This window comes from Oryctolagus cuniculus, chromosome 3 (genome assembly GCF_964237555.1).
Source record: "Oryctolagus cuniculus chromosome 3, mOryCun1.1, whole genome shotgun sequence".
NCBI lineage: Eukaryota > Metazoa > Chordata > Mammalia > Lagomorpha > Leporidae > Oryctolagus > Oryctolagus cuniculus.
Window position 1 is genome coordinate 85,492,511 of NC_091434.1, and position 22,511 is coordinate 85,515,021.

Sequence of the window (22,511 nt, forward strand, 5' to 3'; positions counted from 1 at the left end):
CTATCTGTGTCCAGCTATTTCCTTATAAATGGATATCCTTGAACTATTTTCCAATTCCATATACCCTTTAAAACTACTAGTAAAATTTCACAAATGACTTTGCTTGTTTTGTGTTGTGGTGTTTTGTAGTCCATCTGAGAACTATTATGTTTAGTTCCCTCAAACAAAAGTATACAAAATTATACTGTACATATATATTAAAAAAACTAACACTGAATGCAGTAAATTAGGTAATGTCACTGTTAGGACACATCTAACAACAATAAAATAAGCAATAAAACCTGAAGGTTTCGTTGAAAAGCTACAATGTTCACCTACCCTCATCATATAAATTATACATTCAAGAATTGTGTTCTATGCAAAATATAAACATGTCAATTTCAACCCAAGGGGCATTTTTCCTTAGGTTTATAACCCCTTGAAAATAGAGGTTTCATCTAGAAAACCTCACAGATCCTCAGCTGCTTTCACATTATAATATATTCATAAGGCAAGTAGTCACTGGCAAACATGTAACAAATTAAATGGCACGAGGATGGGGTCCAAATTTACAAGCATGAGAAATGGACAAAACCTACCATAAGACACAGTATAGAAAGCAAAGAAGTAAAGGTATACATAAAATCAGCAATATTAAAAACAAAACAGTATGGCTAGTTTTTTGGCCACTTTAAAGTGGTGAATGTGTGAGTGTGTAAGTGTGTATGTGTGTATCTACTACTATCATTAAAACTAAAGATGAAAAACTATCTCATGATTACACTGCAAAAGTCAAAGTATACTGCATGGGGTCAAATAAGAGAGGAAAATATCTTGTTTGAAAAAAAAAAAAGTCACCTACCGTCATAGTAGACAATTGCTCCTACTAATTTGTCTTTCTGGAGCATTGGGAAATGTTCAAGGGCTCTTGATTTGCTGAGGACATAACTGCTTTTCAAGCAATTACTTCCTGCAACCAGATCATACAGCTTGATTCCTACCCAGTAGTAAGGTAACTGCCACCACCTGCAGCATAAATACGAGGAAAGGTTTGTTTAGCAGCAGAGCATAATATTATAGAATGTCACCTTATATTACGAGATACTGTTCATTTATATACAAAAGGCATACCTGGAAGTGGATGTGGACTGCAAAAACACAGGAGACCTTCATAACTGTTTATGACACCAATCTAGCTGAAGTATACATATGTCAATGAATCTGTGAACCTTCAATACTAATGCAGCAGTTCTCAACCTGGCTGCATGCTAGACTTCTCCGGGGAACATTGAAAGTAAATACCAATGCTTGGGCCTCAAATGTCCAAACTGATTCAGTTAGGCTAGCATGAGAGTCTGGGTGACTGCAATGCACACTCAGGGTTAGAAATAACTGGTTTGGGACAGCAGCTGGCACGGTGGTTAAGTCACTGCTTGGGATGCCTGCATCCCCTGCTGGAGAACTTAGTTCATTCCTGGCTACTCTACTTCTGATCCAGCTTCTGCTAATGTGTACCACAGGAAGCTGCAGATGATGGTTCAAGTACTTGGATCACTGGTGGGTTTTTTTTTAGCTTTTATTTAATAAATACAAATTTCATAGTTACATTTTTAGGAATATAGCAGTTTTTCGCCCCATACCCACCTTCCCAACCCCACTTCCATCCCACCTCCTACTCCCTCTCCCAACCCATTCTTCATTAAGATTCATTTTTAAATAATCTTTATATACAGAAGACCAACTCTATACTAAGTAAAGATTTCAACAGTTTGCACCCACACAGACAAAGTATAAAGTACTGTTTGAAGACAAGTTTTACCATTAATTCTCATAGTACAACTCATTAAGGACCGAGGTCCTACATGGGAAGTAAGTGCACAGTGATTTCTGTTGTTGATTTAACAATAGACACTCCTATTTATGACGTCAGTGATCACCCAAGACTCTTAACAAGAGCTGCCAAGGCTTTAGAAGCCTTTTGAGTCCACAAATTCCATCAGTATTTAGACAGGATCATAAGCAAAGTGGAAGTTCTCTCCTCCCTTCAGAGAAAAGTACCTCCTTCTTTGATGGCCCCTTCTTTCCACTGGGATCTCACTAACAGAGATAGATCCTTCATGTGCATTTTTGCTACATGTCTTGGCTTTCCATGCCTGAAATGCTCTCATGGGCTTTTCAGCCATATCTGAATGCCTTAAGGGCTGATTTTGAGGTCAGAGTGCTGTTTAGGGCATTTGTCATTCTATGAGTCTGCTGTGTGGCTTGCTTCCCATGTTGGATCATTCTCTCCTTTTTAATTCTACCTATATTTTTTATAAGATTTATTTATTTATTTGAAAGTCAGAGTTACAAAGAGAAAAGAGAGGCAGAGAGAGACAGAGAGAGTCTTCCATCCACTGGTTCACTCCCCAATTGGCCATGACTGCTGGAGTTGCACCTATCCGAAGCCAGGAGCCAGGAGCTTCCTCTGGGTCTCCCACATGGCTGCAGGGGCCCAAGGACTTGGGCCATCTTCTACTGCTTTCCCAGGCCATAGCAGAGAGCTGGATCAGAAGTTCAGCATCCAGGACTTGAACTGGCGCCCATATGGTATGCCGGCATTGCAGGCAGCGACTTTACCCGCAACGCCAAAGCACCAGCCCCTCTATCTATTGTTATTACCAGACACTTGGTCTTATTTATGTGATCCCTTTTACACTTATTCCCATCTATATGATCAGTTACACACTTGAAATGATCACTTAAACATGTAAGATGGCATTAGTACCACCCAGCTTAATGGAATTTGGAGTCCCATGGCAAGTTTATAGCTCTATCCTTAGGGTTAAGTCCGTGGGAACATATGATGGACTGTACATCTCTTCCCTCTCTTATTCCCACTCTTATTTTTTACTGATATCTATTTTCAGTAGGTTACTGTTACCCACATGGAAGACCAGTACTAAGTTCTTGGCTCCTGGCTTTGGTCTTGCCCAGTTCGAACTGTTGCAGGCATTTGGAAGGTGAACTAGCAGATGTAATATCTCTCTATCGCGCTCTCTCTCTCTCTCTCTCTCTCTCTCTGTGTGTCTCTGTCTCTCTCTTTCTCTCTCTCTGTCTTTCCAATAAAATGAAAATAATTTTTTTAAAAAAATCACGGGTTCAAGAAGCAATCGATGACAAAACATCGACAAAACAATAAAATCAGTCTCTGGGCCCCCACAACATTCATGTGGCTAAGAGTTGCAGGATCTACTTTTTAATATGATCTATATTTCAATTTGAGGAAGCTTCACAGATAACTCTAACATTAGGAAAATTAAATTGTATAATTTGTAATCTAATGTCTCCTAACAAAATTTCAGTTTTGGTTAACTTAGACACCTCAAACACCTGAAAGCTCTGGTTTTGCAGTTCATTTGCGATTGGCTCAGACTTATCATTTTACACTTTGGAAGCAGCTCTTTTATAGTCCTCAGTGCAAATGCGGTTCTTAATCTTTATCCTGTCAGAAACTGGAAAAGAAACTATGAGTTACAAATGTAGAATATAACCTCCTCTCTGCGTTCAAGATCTGGTTCTTAGAAATTGACTGATACAGAATAATTTAAGAAAAGCCACATTTAAATGTACCAAAGAAAATATTTGAAAAAGATTAAAGGTCAGGAACAATTAAATCCACATTGGGGGCCGTTTTTTTGGTGGCACAGAGGGTGAAGCCACTGTCTGTGATGCCAGCATCCCATGTGAGCACAGGTTCAAGTCCCAGCTGCACCACTTCTGATCCAGCTCCCTGCTAATGTGACTGGAAAAGCAGCAGAGAATGACCCAAGTACTTGGGTTCCTGAACTCACATGGGAGACCTACAAGTAGCTCCTGGCTCCTGGCTTTGGGCCAGCCCAGCTCCAGCCACTGTGGCCATCTGGGGAGTGAACCAGCAGATGCAAGATCTCTGTCTGTCTTTCCCTCTCTCTCTATAACTCTTCTTTTCAAATAAGTAAATAAATCTTAAAAGAAGAGAAATACACATGAAAGCATTATTTCCACTAAAACTGTGTTGTTCTATTGACCTCATGCAAGCAAAGAGTATACAGATGATGTCAAAAGGCTTACTTGTAAATTGGAAGCATTATAGGTAACGGAGCTGATAAGTGGGGAGCAATTTCTAGTAGGTTGGCACGCTCATGAAGGGCTTCTTTTACCATCCTATACTGAAAAGCAAAACAGAGAAAATTAGTTTGGCAGTAACAGATCATAATATTTTCAAATGGCAAATAGACACCCTGCCAACTGATTGATACACAGAAACCTTCTACCTCTGAGCGTGGATAGCTCTCTCCTAATCAAATTTCTAATAATACATCATGCTGTCAACCTCAAAGATTTTTTAGAAGCCTTAACTGTATTTGCATAGGAGAAAAACATGCTGTCAGAGTTCCCAGGTGTAAGAGATTTTCCTGACTTGAGTTACAAGATTATTGTAACCATTTATCTTGCATTCTCTGTATTGTCCTCCTTTCTTAGTTCTCCATAATATTTTCTCTGTGTAAGAGATAACACATTGTTCAAATCCATGCCAAAAGTTTCCTTCTTGCCTTCACTAAACCAAGCAAAGATAATGCTGAACAGTTGCCTGGCATTTTACAGATTACAAGAAAGCTTTTCTTAACCCCTGTCGTCCTCACTGTGCCTTCCTAAGGAGCCAGTGTTACTAGTACAATACTAATTTTACAAATGAGAAAACTAAGGCCAGTAGATGTTGAATAAATAAGCCAGAGGCCATCACAAATTAGCTGATTTGAAGCCCTATGCTATTTTCTTTGCATCCATCATGATGCTGAAGAGAACCGTTAAGAAAAGGGGACAGATTCAAAACTGACTTGTCAAGAGAAGAAAGGGGGACAGATTCAAAACTTGACAGTGTCAAGGCAGTGCTGCTATGTTTCTCATGTACAAAAAGCAGATAGGGAGTGCAGCTGATTTTTTTACCCCTCTGGGAAATGTCATCTTCCACACTGCCTTGGCAGTTTTCAAATGGTGGCAGACTGGACACAATAAAGTGTGACATAAGAAAAGCATGACTCAGATCATCTTTTCCTTGGGAGTATGTCAGTGACAATGTGAGCGAATGATTGCGGTTGCTGTTAAGAGGATCAATTTGGCACTCCCCTCGCATTACAACACAGCTCCCCTGAAACTGCTTGGGAAGTGGCAATTTGGTGGCCATTGGCAAAAACCCAATCTCAATTGTTAAAAGGCAACATGTCCAAAAGCGATTTTGTAAATCTGCTACTTTGACATGCCCCTGTAGAAAAAGCCCCTGATTACCCATTAACGTAATACTACAGACAAGAACTGACACACCTCTCCTGAAAGATATTCCAGCAGAATACACTAAATAGGTATTTCCAACAGGAAGAAATGTTAAAAGCTATTAAAAAAAAAAAAAAAGAAAGAAACCCTGATTTAATTGGGTAGAAAGGCATAGTCACAATTTTTGTTTAACAACCAGCATACACAATTACCTGCTCAATATCCAACTTCATGATGGCCTTCTGAAGATATCTCACACCACCATGGATCAATTTAGTGCTTCTGCTGCTGGTCCCTGATGAGAAATCATCTCTTTCAACAAGGGCTGTTTTTAGTCCTGTGTAACCAGAAAACCAAATTAACTTCTTAAATTACACAATTTGTATGTAATTCATTAAAGGCACTTCTCCAGGGTACAGACAATCACAAGAAAAATTACTCTGAACATGGATAAATTTGTATTCAAAGTGCAGTACACTGTCTATATTATAATGAAGAGATTTTAGGCTCTTCCTGGGGGAAAAGTCAAACCAGGGCTGGAAGCATATTAAACTGCGAATGAATCACAGCAAGATAATATCACAGTACAATTTCATGGCAGTAACATAGACTGGTGTGTTTAGAGGGTCGAGGGAGAGCCTGACACCTAGTTATCCTGGCAAGTTGGCTCAGTGTTGTCATGAAGCCTCTGGAACTCAAGTTCATCCCTCACTGCAGGAGCCCAGGTTCCTTCCAGCCCCTTACCTCTGATCTATTCTACCGCAGCACCAGTAAGACCAGACCTCCTGTGTGCTGACTTCTGCTAAGAAGCATGTCTGGAGTGGTAGTACAATGTGTATAAAATGGGGAGAGATATCCAAGGTGCCAAAACAGAGGACAAAAGAAGAAAATAACTTTAGATACTGAGGTATTTACCGTCGAATTTAAAACATTTAAAAGTACAAACCAATACAAATGAACACAGCGCAGAATCTCCAAGAGCTAAATAAACAAGATATTCTTGACAAGGCAAGGCTGCAGGGATGTGGAACAACCAACCCACAAGCTGCATAAGGCCTGCGAGATCTTTTGGTCTGTCCCTGCTAAGGCAATCACAGACAGGCCTCCAAATTCAAGAAATCTATAGCAGGCTAACTTTTAAGTTAATAATTCTGTATGGCCTGTGAATAATGGCATAAATATCCAAAATGGCTTTTAGTAGAAAAAGGTTCCTCACCCCTGCATTGGCGTAGGCTACTTCCAGAAGCCAGCCCTGCTCTCTTCACGTGAGGGTTGCTCCAAGTCTCGTAGGCATAAAACTATTTTTGCTTTATTTTGTTTTCCTGCAGCCAAGCCTCTTCAGGATTGGAGATGACCAGCAGTACCAATGACTTGCTCTGAAGCCAAAACTTCAAAAGACCTACAATGGTCACCTAGATCAAGCCATGTGGAACTTCCATGGCCTGGCATAGTCTTGGGGTTTGAGAGAATCTCATAGGATGCAGTTATAATAAGAATATGTATCTGGGGCAGTCCAAACTCACAAATCTCATACAGGAAAACATGGCCATACACTCAATTCAGAGTCATTCACTATATTTAATATCAAAGGGTCATTTTTATAACTTTTAACAGTTTAAATATCGCACCCAAATATCATCATAAAACCAGGGCAATTTCCTTAACTCAAAAGGACAAAACTTTTGGTAACTATGGAAAGAACAGTTGAGAATTTTGATTCCAGGTCAAAAATTGCTAATGCCCTAACTAATTAGCAAAATAACACAGAAATTACATGTATCAGAGACCCACGACATTGTTTCTAAGCATGTGTGCCAGAGAAAGAGTTGTTCAATTCTCAATTATTAAAATCCTGCAATGCTTAGTAAATTTAACACTGGATGTATTAAAGAGACATAAATATATTTTTATTTTTAGTATTTTTAAAATTTATGTTAGAATCAGAGACAGACAGAGTTCCCATTTGCTGGTTCACTTTTCAAATACTGCCAATGGCTAAAGCTGGGCCAGGACCAGAATCAGGAGCCAGGAAAACAATGCAGGTTCCATGTGGGTAGCAGAACCTCAATTACTAAAGCCATTAGTGCTCCCTCCTAGGGTTTGGCAGGAAGCTGGAGTCAGGAACTAGAGCTGGGACTAGAATCCAGGCACTTGGATGTGAGACACAGATGTCTTAGAGATTAGGATAACCACCTGCTCCCAGGACCTATTTTTAAAAGAATGTTTTCAGCCAAAGTGCAGATGTTGGAAATAAATTAGTCATGGACCAGGCTGTCAGGTATGGGGTACTTCAAGAAGTTAATGGAAAACAGAATTGAAAGGTAAGTTTATTTTCAGGCAAAAAGATTTCAAAATTCACGTATATATTTTTATGATATACATTTTCCGTGAACTTTTTAAAGATTCCTCATATGCATGGATTGTCAAAAATGTTTTGCACCAAAATAAACTTACTGTTTAATTCTATCTTCCATTAACTTTTTGAAGTACTCTCAAAAATCCTATATCAAAGATAGGCAAGTGAACAAAGTGCAGCAGAGTTTTACAGGCACCACATTGGAAAATCCAGAGAACTTTCATCTTACTCCAGGTAAGCATAAACTCAAAATTAATTGTATATAATCAAAATTACATTTGCAAACAACTTTAGAAATGCACTGTCTCATTGAGCTATATTACCTTTTCTTAATCTGTCCGACACAGACAATTCTCCTACCAGAACAAAAATAGACCTTTTTTCTTCAGTTGAAGATCAGACGAGGGAGTTGACTTTCAAATAGCATTTAAGAGGCAGATTATTTAAAAGACAAGCATGTCTCTCTTTAAACCCTGGCATCAGTCATGGCATCAAGATGCTCACACCCTGACAGGCAGGGAAACAAGAAAGGGGACCAGCAGCCTCCCATCCATCCCACAGGTTCCTCACCTGGGCCTGCCATAGGTATCTACAGGCTGCAGTAGACAGAACTCCCATTCAGGCCCCAGAAACCCTTACTTCCCAGTATGTAGTCCCCTGTCCAAGAGTGTGGGCTGGAACTTTCTTCTAATAAGCAGAATACAGCAATTAATGTTTTAATCACTTCTGTGATTAGGCTATGGAAAACTGGAAAGTGCACTCAATCTTGCTAGCACTCTTGCCCTCTCACTCATGTTCTGAGTTCAGGAACAAGATGGGGTTCCCAGGCATTAAGTAGTGGGGAACTGAGGCCTCAGTCCAACCAGAAGGAAGTGAATCCTGCCGAGGACCATGAGAGAGAGTAGGAATCACCATGGCTTGTGAGATTCTGCGAGCCACAGGATCCAGGCAAGGCTCAGGTAAGATTCCTCATCCACAGAAAACAGGTGATAATGTTATTGTTTTCCCTGATAAATTCTGAGGGTAGTCTACTGGTGACACAATTCCTGTGTGAAGAACAACTGCAACCAAGACGGGAGGTTTTAGGATGTGTCACTGGGAAAGACTGAGTCTATGTGCTCAGGAGGACTGGAGTGGAGGAGGGGGGTTATCATTGACCAAGACCAGATTGAGGAAGATAATCAAGGGAGGCAAATGCTTGAAATGGCCCAATTTATTCAGGGACTGCTTATCACACAGAGACTGAAGTGCAGGGTACACAGGAGACAGAACAAGAACTGAGCAAGGCAGATCACAAAAGGCTTCTCATCCACACTGGGGCATTTGGCTCCTGTCCTATGGGACCTTGTTTCAGTATCTGGACCTCTTCAAAGGGAAAATAACTGTAAACAGGGATATGGGTCCTGGACCAGTTTGAGAAACAAATATCTCATTAGAAAGGACAAGATTTTTCATCAATGACACACAGCAGGAACATGTTACTGTACTCAAGGTATCCATTCCAAAGAAGCAGGGTGTACTTGTTAACTCTTTTAGCATTGTAAGAAAGGAACAAAATGTAAACTTTTTACAGAAATTCTCAGTTATTGTTTTGAGAGACACTATTATGCTGTCAGAGGAGCCACAAAAATGTTTTAAACTGATACATCTGATTAATGATCTACAACACTTCCCACTGTGGGGATGAGAGGAGCTGCAGTTAGGAGACACATTAGTGAGCCAGTGCCACCTACCATGAATGGGGCAGCGAAGAATCCAGTGTCGCAAAGCAGAAGATGGTGCTGGAGAGTGGTACACAGCATCACAGGACAGAAGCAGAATGAGCAGAGAATTTTATGGACTCTGTGATCAGGGTGGATTTTTTTTTAATTTCTTGCCAACTGATAGAGAGAGAGGCAGGAAACTACCCTAAAAATTAGCAAGCCAGCTCAGGAGGCTCTTTCAGGTTATTTGAGAGCTAACAATTTAAAACTGGTGTTTTCCAGTAGCAGACACTGCAAAAGTTTTCCCACATACTGTTTGAGAAACTAGTGAATCCCAACAAAAGTTAAAAGTGCATCTCCATCAAAGCAGGCTGTTTTTCCTTTCCCATTATTTCCAGGGTCAGATCACCAAACCACCCTACAGAAGGCACCCTACAGAGAAAAATGAGACTGCTCCTTTCAGAGCAAAACCACCAAAATTTTGTCTCCAAAGTAGTAGCTACATTGATATATTAATGCCCTATGCAACCTAAGAGTATTTCTAAAAGTTTTCTGAACCACAATAGGATAGTCTAAATAAAATATTTCACAATTTTATCTACTATAACCATCAAAAGATTCTCAATTTCTTGTTTTTTTGTTGGATGGAAATGAGAGAAGTATGAAAGAAACATAAAATTGAGACATTATAAGAAGTTATAAATGCTTCTCACAACTTTCCTCATAAACAGATGAACGTACTGCAGTGACAGCAGTGAAATTTTAAAGAGCCTTTTGATGTTCTCATGTGGCACTGTAATCTGTCACTTATGCTCTCTCTCAAAAATCCCAACATTTTTCCTCCTTTCAAAACTTGCTGACCTGAGACTGTGAACTGAGTTTTTTTGGTGCCTTAAGTATAAGATTAGGAAGTGAGGAGGAGTTATTTTATTCTCCCAGAGTGAATAGTATCACGAAGTAGTATTCAATGCTAGCCTTTTGTTTTCTGGGATAAAATAACTTAAGTTTGAAGGTAATCAAAAACAATGTTCCATCTCTCTCTCTCTCTCTCTCTCTCTATATATATATATATATATATATTTCTCTCTCTACCTCTCTGTAACTCTGCCTTTCAAATAAATAAATAAATCTTTAAAAAATATAATGTTCCCGAGATGCAAGTGAATTCTTGTTGCCAGGGACTTGAGGAGGCTGGGAGAAGACCTTCTATCCAAGTAGAAAGAGTGACCTCACTACACTCAGGAAGGAAAGGGCTGGCCTTGTTGTGCATGTAAGCTAATTCACTAAACTAGCTCAAGGTCCTATGAGAAATAGGCTTTTGCTTTTTTTTGTTGTTGTTGTTACTTTTTTATTGAAAGCAGTAAGTTCTATCACTACTGAGTTAGCCATATTATTTAGAAGTGGTATTACTTGTTTTTATTATTGATTACTTCCCAACAACAGTAAAATTATAATTTTTGGAGCCAAATTGCTTGAAATCCTTGTATAAGATTAGTTTCATCAGAAGACAAAGATAATTTGAAATCTTTTACTTCTCTTCATCCCACCTGTCTCTCAGCAAGTTAAATTATATCTTCTAGGTGGGGTGAGAGGTATTAACTAAACTCAGCTCTCCACAGCTTTGTGTTTCCTGACCTGTGAGAGAAGGTCTAGCTATATCCAACCAAACCAATTCCTGGATCAAGACAGTTGGATGAGTATAGGGGGATGATTACAATCTAAGGGGAGAAATGGTACGACATTTAACTTTCACAAGATGAAGTAGAACAGAAGTATATTTTAATACCCTTTACTGATTATCTTATTATGCATGAAAACATGCTCCATATAATAAATGCAGAGAAGCAAAGAGAACAAAATAAAACTCTCCTGTAATTACACCACTCAAAGATAACCACAGTTGACATTTGGGTGTTCAAATGTTCACATTTTCAATGCATGTATATATTCACATATGTACACTTTTACAAAAATAGTATCATATGGTATATTTAATTTAATTTTTTCCATTTAACACTGTTTATTGTAAACATTTCTCCACATCAGTAAATAAATGTGTGGATGGTATGACATTAAATATTTACAATGATTAATTTATTGCATTCCTTATTTTGGAACATTTGGATTATTTTATTTTTTCATTATTACAGATAGTACTTCAAGATTATATTTGCATTTCAACTGCATGTATCTTTAATTATTTCATTAGAATAAATTTTAAGAAATGTCATCATTAAGGTATTCTTAAATAGAAAGGAGAGAGTAATTGCTTCAAAATAACTAACAGAGGTACCAGGGTAATAATATACAAATCATAAAATTTAACACACTTTGCAATCAGTATCAAACACATAGGTATCAAACTCACATATTCCATAAAGGAAAATGGTATTTTTTAAGAAACGTTGAGATTATCTGTTTTTGGATGAGCACTGGGTTCATAACTTAGGATTTTAGATAGCTGTGGCCATTAATTAGAAAAAGGACTAACCCAAAGACTGAACATTTTATATTAAGGACCACTTTCTATTAAAAAAATAACACCCCTGTAAAACTGTAAAGTAACCCTGACTTGTTAATCTTCATTGTTAGGCTTCCATGCTTTGGCCCGGTATTGTTTTAAAAGCAAATGTTAGCATTGTGCAGAATTATATACTATTAGATTGGCTGTTTAATGCTTATTTGTATGTTTATTTTAGGAAACATAAATTATTAATAAAGATATGCTAAGTCAGGATATATCACTAACATTCTTAGTGTACATTAAGTACCCATGTGATCATGGAGTCACAAAACTGCATCAAGCTGTAATATTTTGATAATAGAACTTTGTGAAATAAGATAATCGCTATTGTTGCTTTCTCTTTTTACTTTATTAATGTAAAAACAGCCTGTGTTCAAAGAGAAGGAAAATATCTAAACAACATGGGAGGCTGGAAAGAGAAAATACAGAAAATAATACACTGCTGACTTTTCAATTACAATGTGTTTCATCAGAAACTTTTATTGCTTATGAAAGTACACAACCTGTGTATCTTTTTTATTTAAAATCAAGTAAACTTAATACTTATTCCTCCCAACTTGCTTTTTCAACTTACAGTGTATCATAGCTATTTTCTCTGTATATATTTATACATCTGCCTCATTGCAATAAATTATTATACCTTAATTTATTAGGTCAGACTCCAGTTTTTGCTATTATAAATATAGTTATCAATAACATTCTGATCAGTATGGCATTGTAAGCTCAGCTTTGAACTCTCTGTCTTCTCCAAACACAGAGAAAGTTTTATTTGTTTTTAAAGGACATGGTTGATTCAAAGATAAGAAAAATGTACCAGAAACGTAGCAGAAATTCTGATTAGACATTTTAGGCTAAAAAGTTCAGTCTTGCTAGGCTCAGAGTCTAGAAACAGGCAAAGCAGCCAAGATTTGAGTGCAGGGTAAGAGGAAAACAACGGCCCATTGTGAGAAAGGTAAATAATCCAGACAAGTGGGATGAAACTCCTCCTGTTAAACAAGGTTAATAAGCTTTTCCTGACTACTGTCAGGGCCTGGGGACCATCTGCTGGGCAATGTGGCCTAGCCATCAACACCAGGCCCAATGCACCAGCTAGCCTAGCCGTTGATAAGTATGGTCCCCATAATCAATACAGGGCAAATACTTGGTTTAGTTCTATAAAAAGTTCCTGATGAGACCTGAGGGAGGTAGTAACTATATCTGTAGAGTTTGGGGTATGGAAACAGAGTGTGATACAAGACTGATCTAATATGAAGGACAGAAAGAAGGGAAAGGAATGTGGAATAAAATTAAGTATAAATGGATTAAATGCCTGTGTTAGAAGACATAGGGGTAAGCACTAGGCACAGTTGTGAAGATGTTATCTTGGATGCCTGCGTCCCCTATTAGAGTGCCTGGGTTTGAGTCCTGTCTCTACTACTGATTCCAGATTCCTGATGATCACTCTGGGAAGCAGCAAGTGATGGTTCCAGTGGATGGGGCCCTGCCACCCATGTGGGAGACTGAGATTTGAGTTCCAGGCTCCCACTTTGGCCAGACCCTGTCTTGGCTATTGCAGGCCAGAGGCTAGAAGATTTCTCTTGTTCTCTCCGTCTCTGTCTCTGACTTTCAAATAAAATGCACATAAATGAGTAAAAATTTTTAAAGAAAAGGTATGGTCTAGGCATGGGAGTTTGGTGTGGCAATTAAGTCATCACTTGAGATATCTATATCCTATCAGCATCCCTGGGTTTGAGCCCAGGCTCGTATCTCAATTCCAGATTCCCACTGATTAACACTGGGGCTAACAGATGATGGTTCATGTACTTGAGTTGCTGGCACCCACATGAGAGACCCAGACTGAGTTCTAGGCCCCTGGCTTCAACCTTGTCCAACACTGGCTATTCCAAGCATTTAGGGACTGAACCAGCAGATGAAAAAATCTCTGTCTCTATATCTCTTTCTCTGAAGTAGAAGTAGGCTTTACCTTTACAGATTTTTTTGGTATAATGCTCTGGTATAACACCTTTTTCTTTGGTATAATGCTTTGGTATAACACCTTTCCACCTTAAAAATACCTTAAAAACTATTACTTTCTTCTAACAATTTTATGATGTTTACTGTTAAAATCTTTGATCAACATGAATATGATAAACAGAATATATACATGAGTACATATACATATGCACACATATATGTATATACATTGGGGAATGAACATTCTAACACCATTTATTAAGTAAGAAATAATGACAGATTTGAAATGCAGGCCCTATTGTATTCTAAACTTTGTGTATTCACATATACTCCTCAATTGTTACTTTGTCTCAGTGATCTGTCTATTCATTTACCAAATTATTTAGGTACAGTTAGAATACACTTTAATATCCCATAGGTCTCTACCTCCCTAAGAGTTCTTCTTTAAAATTAATGTAGTAAATCTTACAGTTCTCTAGATAAAGGTCAGCACAATTTCTCAAGTATTCTTTGACCCCTACTGAAGGAAGTTGCTATTAATTAAAATTCTGTTAAATTTCCACATTACTTTTTTTTTTTTTTTTTTTGACAGGCAGAGTGGACAGTGAGAGAGAGAGAGAGAGAGAGAGAAAGGTCTTCCTTTGCCTTTGGTTCACCCTCCAATGGCCGCTGCGGCCGGTGCACCGCGCTGATCCGATGGCAGGAGCCAGGTACTTATCCTGGTCTCCTATGGGGTGCAGGGCCCAAGGACTTGGGCCATCCTCCACTGCACTCCCTGGCCATAGCAGAGAGCTGGCCTGGAAGAGGGGCAACCGGGACAGAATCCGGCGCCCCGACGGGGACTAGAACCCGGTGTGCCGGCGCCGCAAGGCGGAGGATTAGCCTAGTGAGCCCCGGCGCCGGCTTCCACATTACTTTTAAGGGAAATTTCATTGGCAGTGTCCAGCAATCAGTAAACATTCATCTTCTGAGATTCTATCTCTGGAAGCAGAGTGTTCTCCTGCCTTCACGGAGGATGAGTTGGGGAGAGGTCCTGAGGGTGTAGACCTGTAATTCTCAGAGTACACAGTCTCCATAGCTCTCCTTTTCTATATTTTTTCTGCAATGCATAACTTCCTCCTTTTTCCTAACCTTCATGTACAGAAAAAAAGTGTTATTGTTACCCTCCATTTATACGTAAGAATCTTGAAGCTATCTGTAAAGATGGACACTAAGCTAGGAAGCAATAAAGCAAGATTTGATCCCAGTTCATACTAATGCCAAAACCTGTGCCTTAAACTTGCAGAAATGACAATGAGACTCCAGAGACTGCTAACTGGATACTATCTATAAAAGAAAAGGACCTGTATATATACATTTTCAAACAAGAGAACTACAGGAACTGAAGCCACCAAGGTAAGCTTTACAAATCAATTTTTAAGCCAAAAATGTACTAGGTAATCCCAGATGCATCCAGGTAAAGTCACATAAAAGAATGTTAACAACCTAAAGGAAACACCCTGGAGAACCCCAAGGAAGTGAACACATTTATCAAATTCTCCTCATCCCAGTTTCCTTTGGGAGCAAAGTGCCCAGGCTGGGATTCAGGGTTGTGCTTCTGTCCAGAAACTAGACACAGAGGTGTTAAACAGTGAGGCAATTTCTATTGATCCCAAAGACCTGCAGGAGAACATGAGAATTGTGCATATTACATCTATAAAATAATATTCCCAAATGTAACCAATGAAAATTGATTCCCAAGAAAATATGAACAATGAGAATGCAAATAAATGTTTTCTATGAAGACCCCATGACTTTTTCTGTTCCCTCCACAGCCTTCATTTATATACTACCAAAACTGCACTTGGGTTTAGTATTCTATCAAATAGCTTGTGCAAACATTTTTATACAAGCCCTCTAACATCTAGTGGTTCCCCCAAAACTTTGATGTCCTGAAAAATCTAATTATTGCTGGTAACTTTAAAAGATCACAGTAATTTATTTTTGTCAAATGTGACTAAAGATTAATGGATACAATCAGGAATAATTTGGTAAAAACATATCAAATGCAGAGAAAGCAAAATTTGTTGTTAAGTGAAGCATCAAATATAATAAAAGAGCAAATTCCATGAATGAACAGCAACAATGCACAATTCATTAACCAAATGCCCATGATTATTTCACACTTCAGAAGGCCACTGATATGGCCAGAAATTGTAGTAAAAGGATAAATATAGATTACCTTCAGCATTTCTTTATATATTTTAATTATAAACACTACCCCCAGAGAGCTACCAGTATAATGAAAGTAATAAAATGTAAGGTATTCCAACCCCTTTTAAAAATCATAATCCTATATACATATATTAAGACATTCAATTCTGTTTTGACATTCAATATGCCAAGAGACATCAAAGGTGCACAATTTTCTTAGCTGTTACTATAAAATTACAAATCTGATCAGTATTCAGGCTCTAGAAACTCTTAACTACTCAAAATCATTAACATCTTCATCATCACTATCACTGCTTAGAATCACCTGCTAATGCACTAGTTAATGCCCTGACCACTACTGAATGCCCTTCACTGTACAAAGGAAAAAAGTATTTGTCCAATAAATATTAACAAACTGTAAGATCCTGCAGGGCAAGACCACACTTTAATAGTCTGCATATTCTCAGAGCTAGCTCAGGACTTGACTCAAAAATACTAATTTTTCACAAAGATTTATTTATTTATTTGAAAGGAAGAGTTACAGAGAGAAGGAGATACAGAAAGAGAGAAGGAGTATCCTCCATCTGCTTGTTCACTCCCTAAATGGCCGCAAGGGCCAGGCTGAAGCCAGCAGCCACAAGCTTCATTTCCATTATTTATCCACACACACTAGAGTTTCCCAAGCTGCAGTCCATATTTTATTGGAAGAGATGTTTTTAGAGCTACATGGCCCCAAAACTATTATTTTTATACATTATTTCATTTTCTACCCTTGATTGACATACATGTGATATTAGCTGATATACAAATATTTGTACTTCAAATAAACATATTTACTATGTGTTAGAAATGTAACTATAACATGACATCAATGAATTTGCAGGGATATAAAGTTTTCTTTTTACAACAATTCATGAAAGTGAAAACAAGTTATATTTTAAAAATTGTGCAAGGCTGTTTCATTAGAGTTGTGAAGGAATTTCCAAAGGATGGACTATTAGGAAACACAGACATGAGACTCCAGTAGCGCAAACTGCAGACTGTGTGTTTAAGCTGCCAAGAGGACGAAGCCTTGGTCTGTGTCACGCCCCTGCACACCAGCGCTTACCTCGAGTAACAGCATCTAGTGCACAGCCACTGCCTGTTGCTCCTCCTCCAATAACAAGGATATCAAATTCAGGCGTGTTTTGCAGAGTCAGTAGCTGAGCTTCTCTGGAAGGAGGCTCCCGGTTGACAGGTTCTGTAAAGCACTCGGCTGCTTCTACATAAGCCAGGTTCACCTGAGATAAAAGTAGACCATTTTCAGTTGTTCGTGTGGGACACCAATTCAGGAAATTTTATGATAGAACTCTACAGAGAGATTTGTAGTAGAGACAAGGAATATCAGAACTAGACCCCAGACCACAAGAGGTATTGAGATCTTATGTGGGAAGAGATGTGGTGGGAGAGAGGCAGCACTGATCTGTCATCCCCCACCCCGTCCCCTTTTTTGTGAGTGGCAACTATTTAGCCAGAGAACATCTAGTTTCAGATTCAACATCTCAACTTTTGGTTAAATATACAGCAAAGTTCAATTAGTCCCAGCCAACTTTATCTATGACTTGCCTTATCTAAGACAATTTAGAGGGAAACATAAGGAAATATTTTTAACCAGTAGAAGTAACTCATTGAGATAACATTTAAAAGTACTGAAAGGAGGAGGGAAAAGTACTTTAATATCTTTCTGCAATTCTTTAAAAGTCTATGTTTCTCATTCCTGTGAATTCTCTGGCAAAAAAAAAAAAAGCAAAAAAAAAAAGAAACCATATTCCAGAGTTTAGTGTCCATGAGCTCACAAAAGTACAACTAAACAGAATCTGCTTGACAAGAGTAAACATCTAGTCTGATTTAACCAGCTATAACAAATGGGAATATTTTCAAAGATTTATTTTAGAGGCTTCTTTATTATATATTTTAATATAAAATTTAAAAGTTTATAAATTTATTATATACTACTTTGATTTTTGAAAACTTCAGTATGAATATAATAAAGCAAGCATATTATCCCCTTAAAGGATAATGACCTTCTTTATGTCCAATTCTTTTATAGACTGTAACTTATCACCCTAAATAAAAAATGTATATCTTTAAAACAAAAGTAGTTGCCAGAAATTGGAGTCAGAATCCCAAAATACAAGTATTTTTCCCCCAAAATATTAATACAAAATGCATTCACTATACTGAACAGTGCTGGCCAATGTTGCTCTGTTATTAATCTATGAATAGAAGACTTCTATTTTCTTTTCTCTAAATCACAGCATCAGTACAATCCTTAATGGTGGTGTTTTCCCATTCTGCCATGAGGGCCACATATGAACTTCTAAACCACCGGCTGAAGTTTATTTAAGAAGTAATCTTAGCTCTTACCAAAACATGATTCTGATCATTCAAGCAATTTTTAATTCATTTAAATGAAATAAACTAAACTACTTCTTATAATTGGGTTTAATTACTAGTGGACGGGCCGATGCTGTGGCGCAGCAGGTTAATGCCCTGGCCTGAAGTGCTGGCATCCCATGTGGGTGCCGGTTCGAGTCCCAGCTGCTCCACTTCCAATCTAGCTCTCTGCTATGGCTGGGAAGGCAGTGGAGGATGGCCCAAGTCCTTGAGCCCCTGTGCCCACATTGGGGACCCAGAAGAAGCTCCTGGCTCCTGGCTTCAGATCAACACAGCTCTGGCCATTGCGGCCAATTGGGGAGTGAACCATCAGACAGAAGACCTCTCTCTCTCTCTCTCTCTCTCTCTCTGCCTCTCTTCTCTCTGTGTAACTCTGACTTTCAATTAAATAAATAAATCTTTAAAAAAATTACTAGTGGACCAATTGGATTTGATGAAAATAAATCTAGAAGCCATAGGGTGCACTGAAACAACCCTGGATTAGGGGCAGAAGGCTCTAGCTTGGACCTAAGCATCCTCAAGGACCAGCATCATGACTTCTCTCTAGGCCCTGGGTGCTTCATTTATAAAAGGAGAACGAAACCCTGGTGATGATTGTATCAATGCACCCCTAGGTTATCCTGGAACTGAATGGAATAATGAAAGACACTGGTAAACTACAAAGTACTGCCAGAGTTGTCATTGTTGTTGTTGCTGTAACACAATTTAATTCTTTGGTAGCAAATAACAAGGAGCTTTCCCAAAATATATTTCAAGTGTCACAAAAATGAAAGGTTATAATCAGGCAGCATAATTTTTCAGGCTATTAACTCAGATTCCAAACTACAAAAGTACTATTTGCCATATAATTCTTCCTAATTATCTGCTAATAACTACTTCCTCATGCTTACTTTTACATAGATTTAAGGCAACCACATGATTATAACAACTGGGTGGTGTGCAGAACATAGCATCTTTCAGTTATGGTCTGCTTTGCATCACATAATGAGAACAAGAAAAAGAATACACACACAGACACACACACAGGGGTACTTCAAAAAGTTTGTGGAAAACAGAATTAAAAGCTAAGCCTATTTTGGTACAAAAGAAGTTTCAACTCCACGCATAGTTTTTTTCATAATATGCATTTCCTATGAACTTTTTGAAGACCTCACGCATGCATGGATTTCAAAATATTTTTGCACCAAAATAAATTTATCTTTTAATTCCGTTTTCCAAGAACTTCAAAAATACATACATAACAAGTATACAGAAAGAGCAAATGCCAAAATAGAGGATGGAAAAAAAGCGACCAGGCTATGACCATTCAGATGGGGAGGGACAGTCTTTCATTTGAGGGTTTCAATCGCGCCATGACAGATGGGTAGGACTTGGACATGAGAATGACAAGTGACTAAACTGCCAGAGCATTTTCACACATCAGAAGAATTGCTGACATTTTCTGCTTGGTAAGTTTTCTAGAAATACTTCAGAAATAAGTTTAAAGACCATACTATGATACAGTTCATTAGAACTTGGTAATACTAAAATCTCCCTGTTCTATACTCTGAAGATTAAGCTCAACTGTTTGAATTTCTCCTTGGGCATCACTTGTAGGTGTAGGCTACACTGTTTTTCCTATCTCTCTTGCCTCAACCTTCACTCTAGTATGTCCCAATGTATTCTGTCTTAAACAACCACAACAAAAGGGAATACCTCTTATGAGGCAGGCATTTAGACTAGTGGAGTGCCTGGGTTCAATTCCCAGCTCTGCAGCTGATTCTAACTTCTTGACGCAGACCTGGAATGCAGTAGTGATAGCTCAAGTAATTGGGTTCCTGCCACCCATGTGAGAGACCTGGATTGCATCCTTGGCTCCTAGCTCTGGCCTCAGATCAGTCCTAGCCACTGCAGGCATTTGAGGAGTAACCAGCAAATGGAAGAACTTGTATACTCTCTTTCTCTCTCTCTTCCCTTGCCTCTCTGTCTCTCAAATATATATATTTCTTTTTTCTTTTTTTTTTCTTATTTTTTTTTGACAGGCAGAGTGGACAGTGAGAGAGAGACAGAGAGAAAGGTCTTCCTTTGCCGTTGGTTCACCCGCCAATGGCCACTGCGGCTGGCGCGCTGCGGCTGGCGCACCGCGCTGATCCAATGGCAGGAGCCAGGTACTTTTCCTGGTCTCCCATGAGGTGCAGGGCCCAAGCACTTGGGCCATCCTCCACTGCACTCCCTGGCCACAGCAGAGAGCTGGCCTGGAAGAGGGCAACCGGGACAGAATCCAGCGCCCCAACCAGGACTAGAATCCGGTGTGCCGGCGCTGCAAGGCGGAGGATTAGCCTAGTGAGCCGCGGCGCCGGCCCAAATATATATATTTCTAACAACCATCCTAAAAATTCATGAAAGACTTGTGTGTATACGCATCCTTTTCCTACTGCCTTACTCCTTACTATTACTCATTCTAATCTGGATTTTCACATACACAACCACCACCACCACCACCAAAACTGAACTGATGTCTACTATGCTACTAAGTCCAACAAGCACACAACTGACTGTTCACCCACCTTGGCATTTAGGGAACAGCACTCTTGTGCTTGTTCTAGCTCTCTCCACTGAAAAATTCTGAGCTTCCTTTGGTTGTCTCTCTACTGCCCAGCATTAGGCTCCAAGATTCCTCCTCAGTCTGTCCTAGTCACTCTTCTCAGATCAATAAGAACTATCTCTATTTTATATCTCATCTCATATATGCCATACTGTCCAATATTCTTCGTATCAGACTGACCTCTAACTTTGCTCCTCCATTTTGGAATTCAGATATTAAACTACCTAACTGGCACCACCACTTGAATGTTTCATATATGTCTCTCAAAATTAATCTCATGACTGCAACTCCTCAAACCATTTTCTCTGTTAGTATTCCTTATCTCAGGACAGATGCCACTGCACATACAGGTGCTTGTGCCAGAAATTTTGGGAGCATCCTCCACAGCTCCCTTTCTCTTAAATCCCATATTTGATATACCTGATCAATCACTCGTTCCAATCACTAGATATCCTATAAAATTCTCATATCTGGTCACTCCTTTATCATCACTGCCACCTTTCAAGCCAAGGTATTCTCCCTCTCCCCTGCACTAACATGACATCCTTCCCAAGATCTACGCTCATTACACAGCCTCCTTCCCAGTCATTCTCCATACTGAAGCTGCAGTAATCTCTGCAAAATCCAAATCATGTCATTCCCATGTGTAAAACCCTTTAAGAGCCGGCGCCGTGTCTCACTAGGCTAATCCTCCGCCTTGCAGCGCCGGCACACAGGGTTCTAGTCCCGGTCAGGGCACCGGATTCTGTCCCAGTTGCCCCTCTTCCAGGCCAGCTCTCTGCTGTGGCCAGGGAGTGCAGTGGAGGATGGCCCAAGTACTTGGGCCCTGCACCCCATGGGAGACCAGGATAAGTACCTGGCTCCTGCCATTGGATCAGCGCGGTGCGCCGGCAGCAGTGCTCCGGCTGCGGCGGCCATTGGAGGGTGAACCAACGGCAAAGGAAGACCTTTCTCTCTGTCTCTCTCTCTCACTGTCCACTCTGCCTGTCAAAAAAAAAAAAAAAAAAAAAAAAAACAAAACAAAAAAAACCCTTCGAGTGGGAAAGGGGAGGGTTGTGGGTGGGAGGGACGGTATGGGGGGGAAGCCATTGTAATCCATAAGTCGTACTTTGGAAAATTATATGCATTAAATAAAAGTTTAAAAAAAAAAAAAAAAAAAAAACCTTCAAGAGCTTCCAGCTTAATTTCAGCTAAAGGTAAACAGCTTTATTTGGGCTTCCAAAGCACTTTATATTCATTTCAAGTGTATAATTTTTTAAAAGACACTACCAAGTGCTGGCGAGGATGCAAGACACTTGCAGCTCTTGTAAATTGCTGATGGAAATGTAAGATGACAGAGCCATCTTAGAAAACAGTTTGACAGTACCTGACAAAGGTAAGTACATACTTAATCATACAACCCAGCAACTTCCTCCCAGATAATTACCCCAAAGAAATAAGAACCTGTGCTCACACAGAAATCTGTAGGCAAATATGTACTTTTTTCAAAAT

The 22,511-nt window shown here is 39.1% G+C and overlaps 1 protein-coding gene across 28 annotated transcripts in view; it reads right to left on the reverse strand.

Moving 5' to 3' along the window:
* Positions 1 to 22,511, reverse strand: part of GPD2 (glycerol-3-phosphate dehydrogenase 2) — a 240,167-nt gene that overhangs the window by 123,302 nt on the left and 94,354 nt on the right. For all 28 annotated transcript variants that reach the window (XM_051848606.2, XM_070070848.1, XM_008258597.4 and 25 more), the window contains 4 exons: positions 17,109 to 17,280; positions 5,484 to 5,608; positions 4,072 to 4,169; positions 842 to 1,005 (listed from right to left, as the gene is read on the reverse strand). In XM_051848606.2, the coding sequence (XP_051704566.1) occupies positions 842 to 1,005; positions 4,072 to 4,169; positions 5,484 to 5,608; positions 17,109 to 17,280 (559 nt within the window). The remainder of the gene's footprint in view (positions 1 to 841; positions 1,006 to 4,071; positions 4,170 to 5,483; positions 5,609 to 17,108; positions 17,281 to 22,511) is intronic.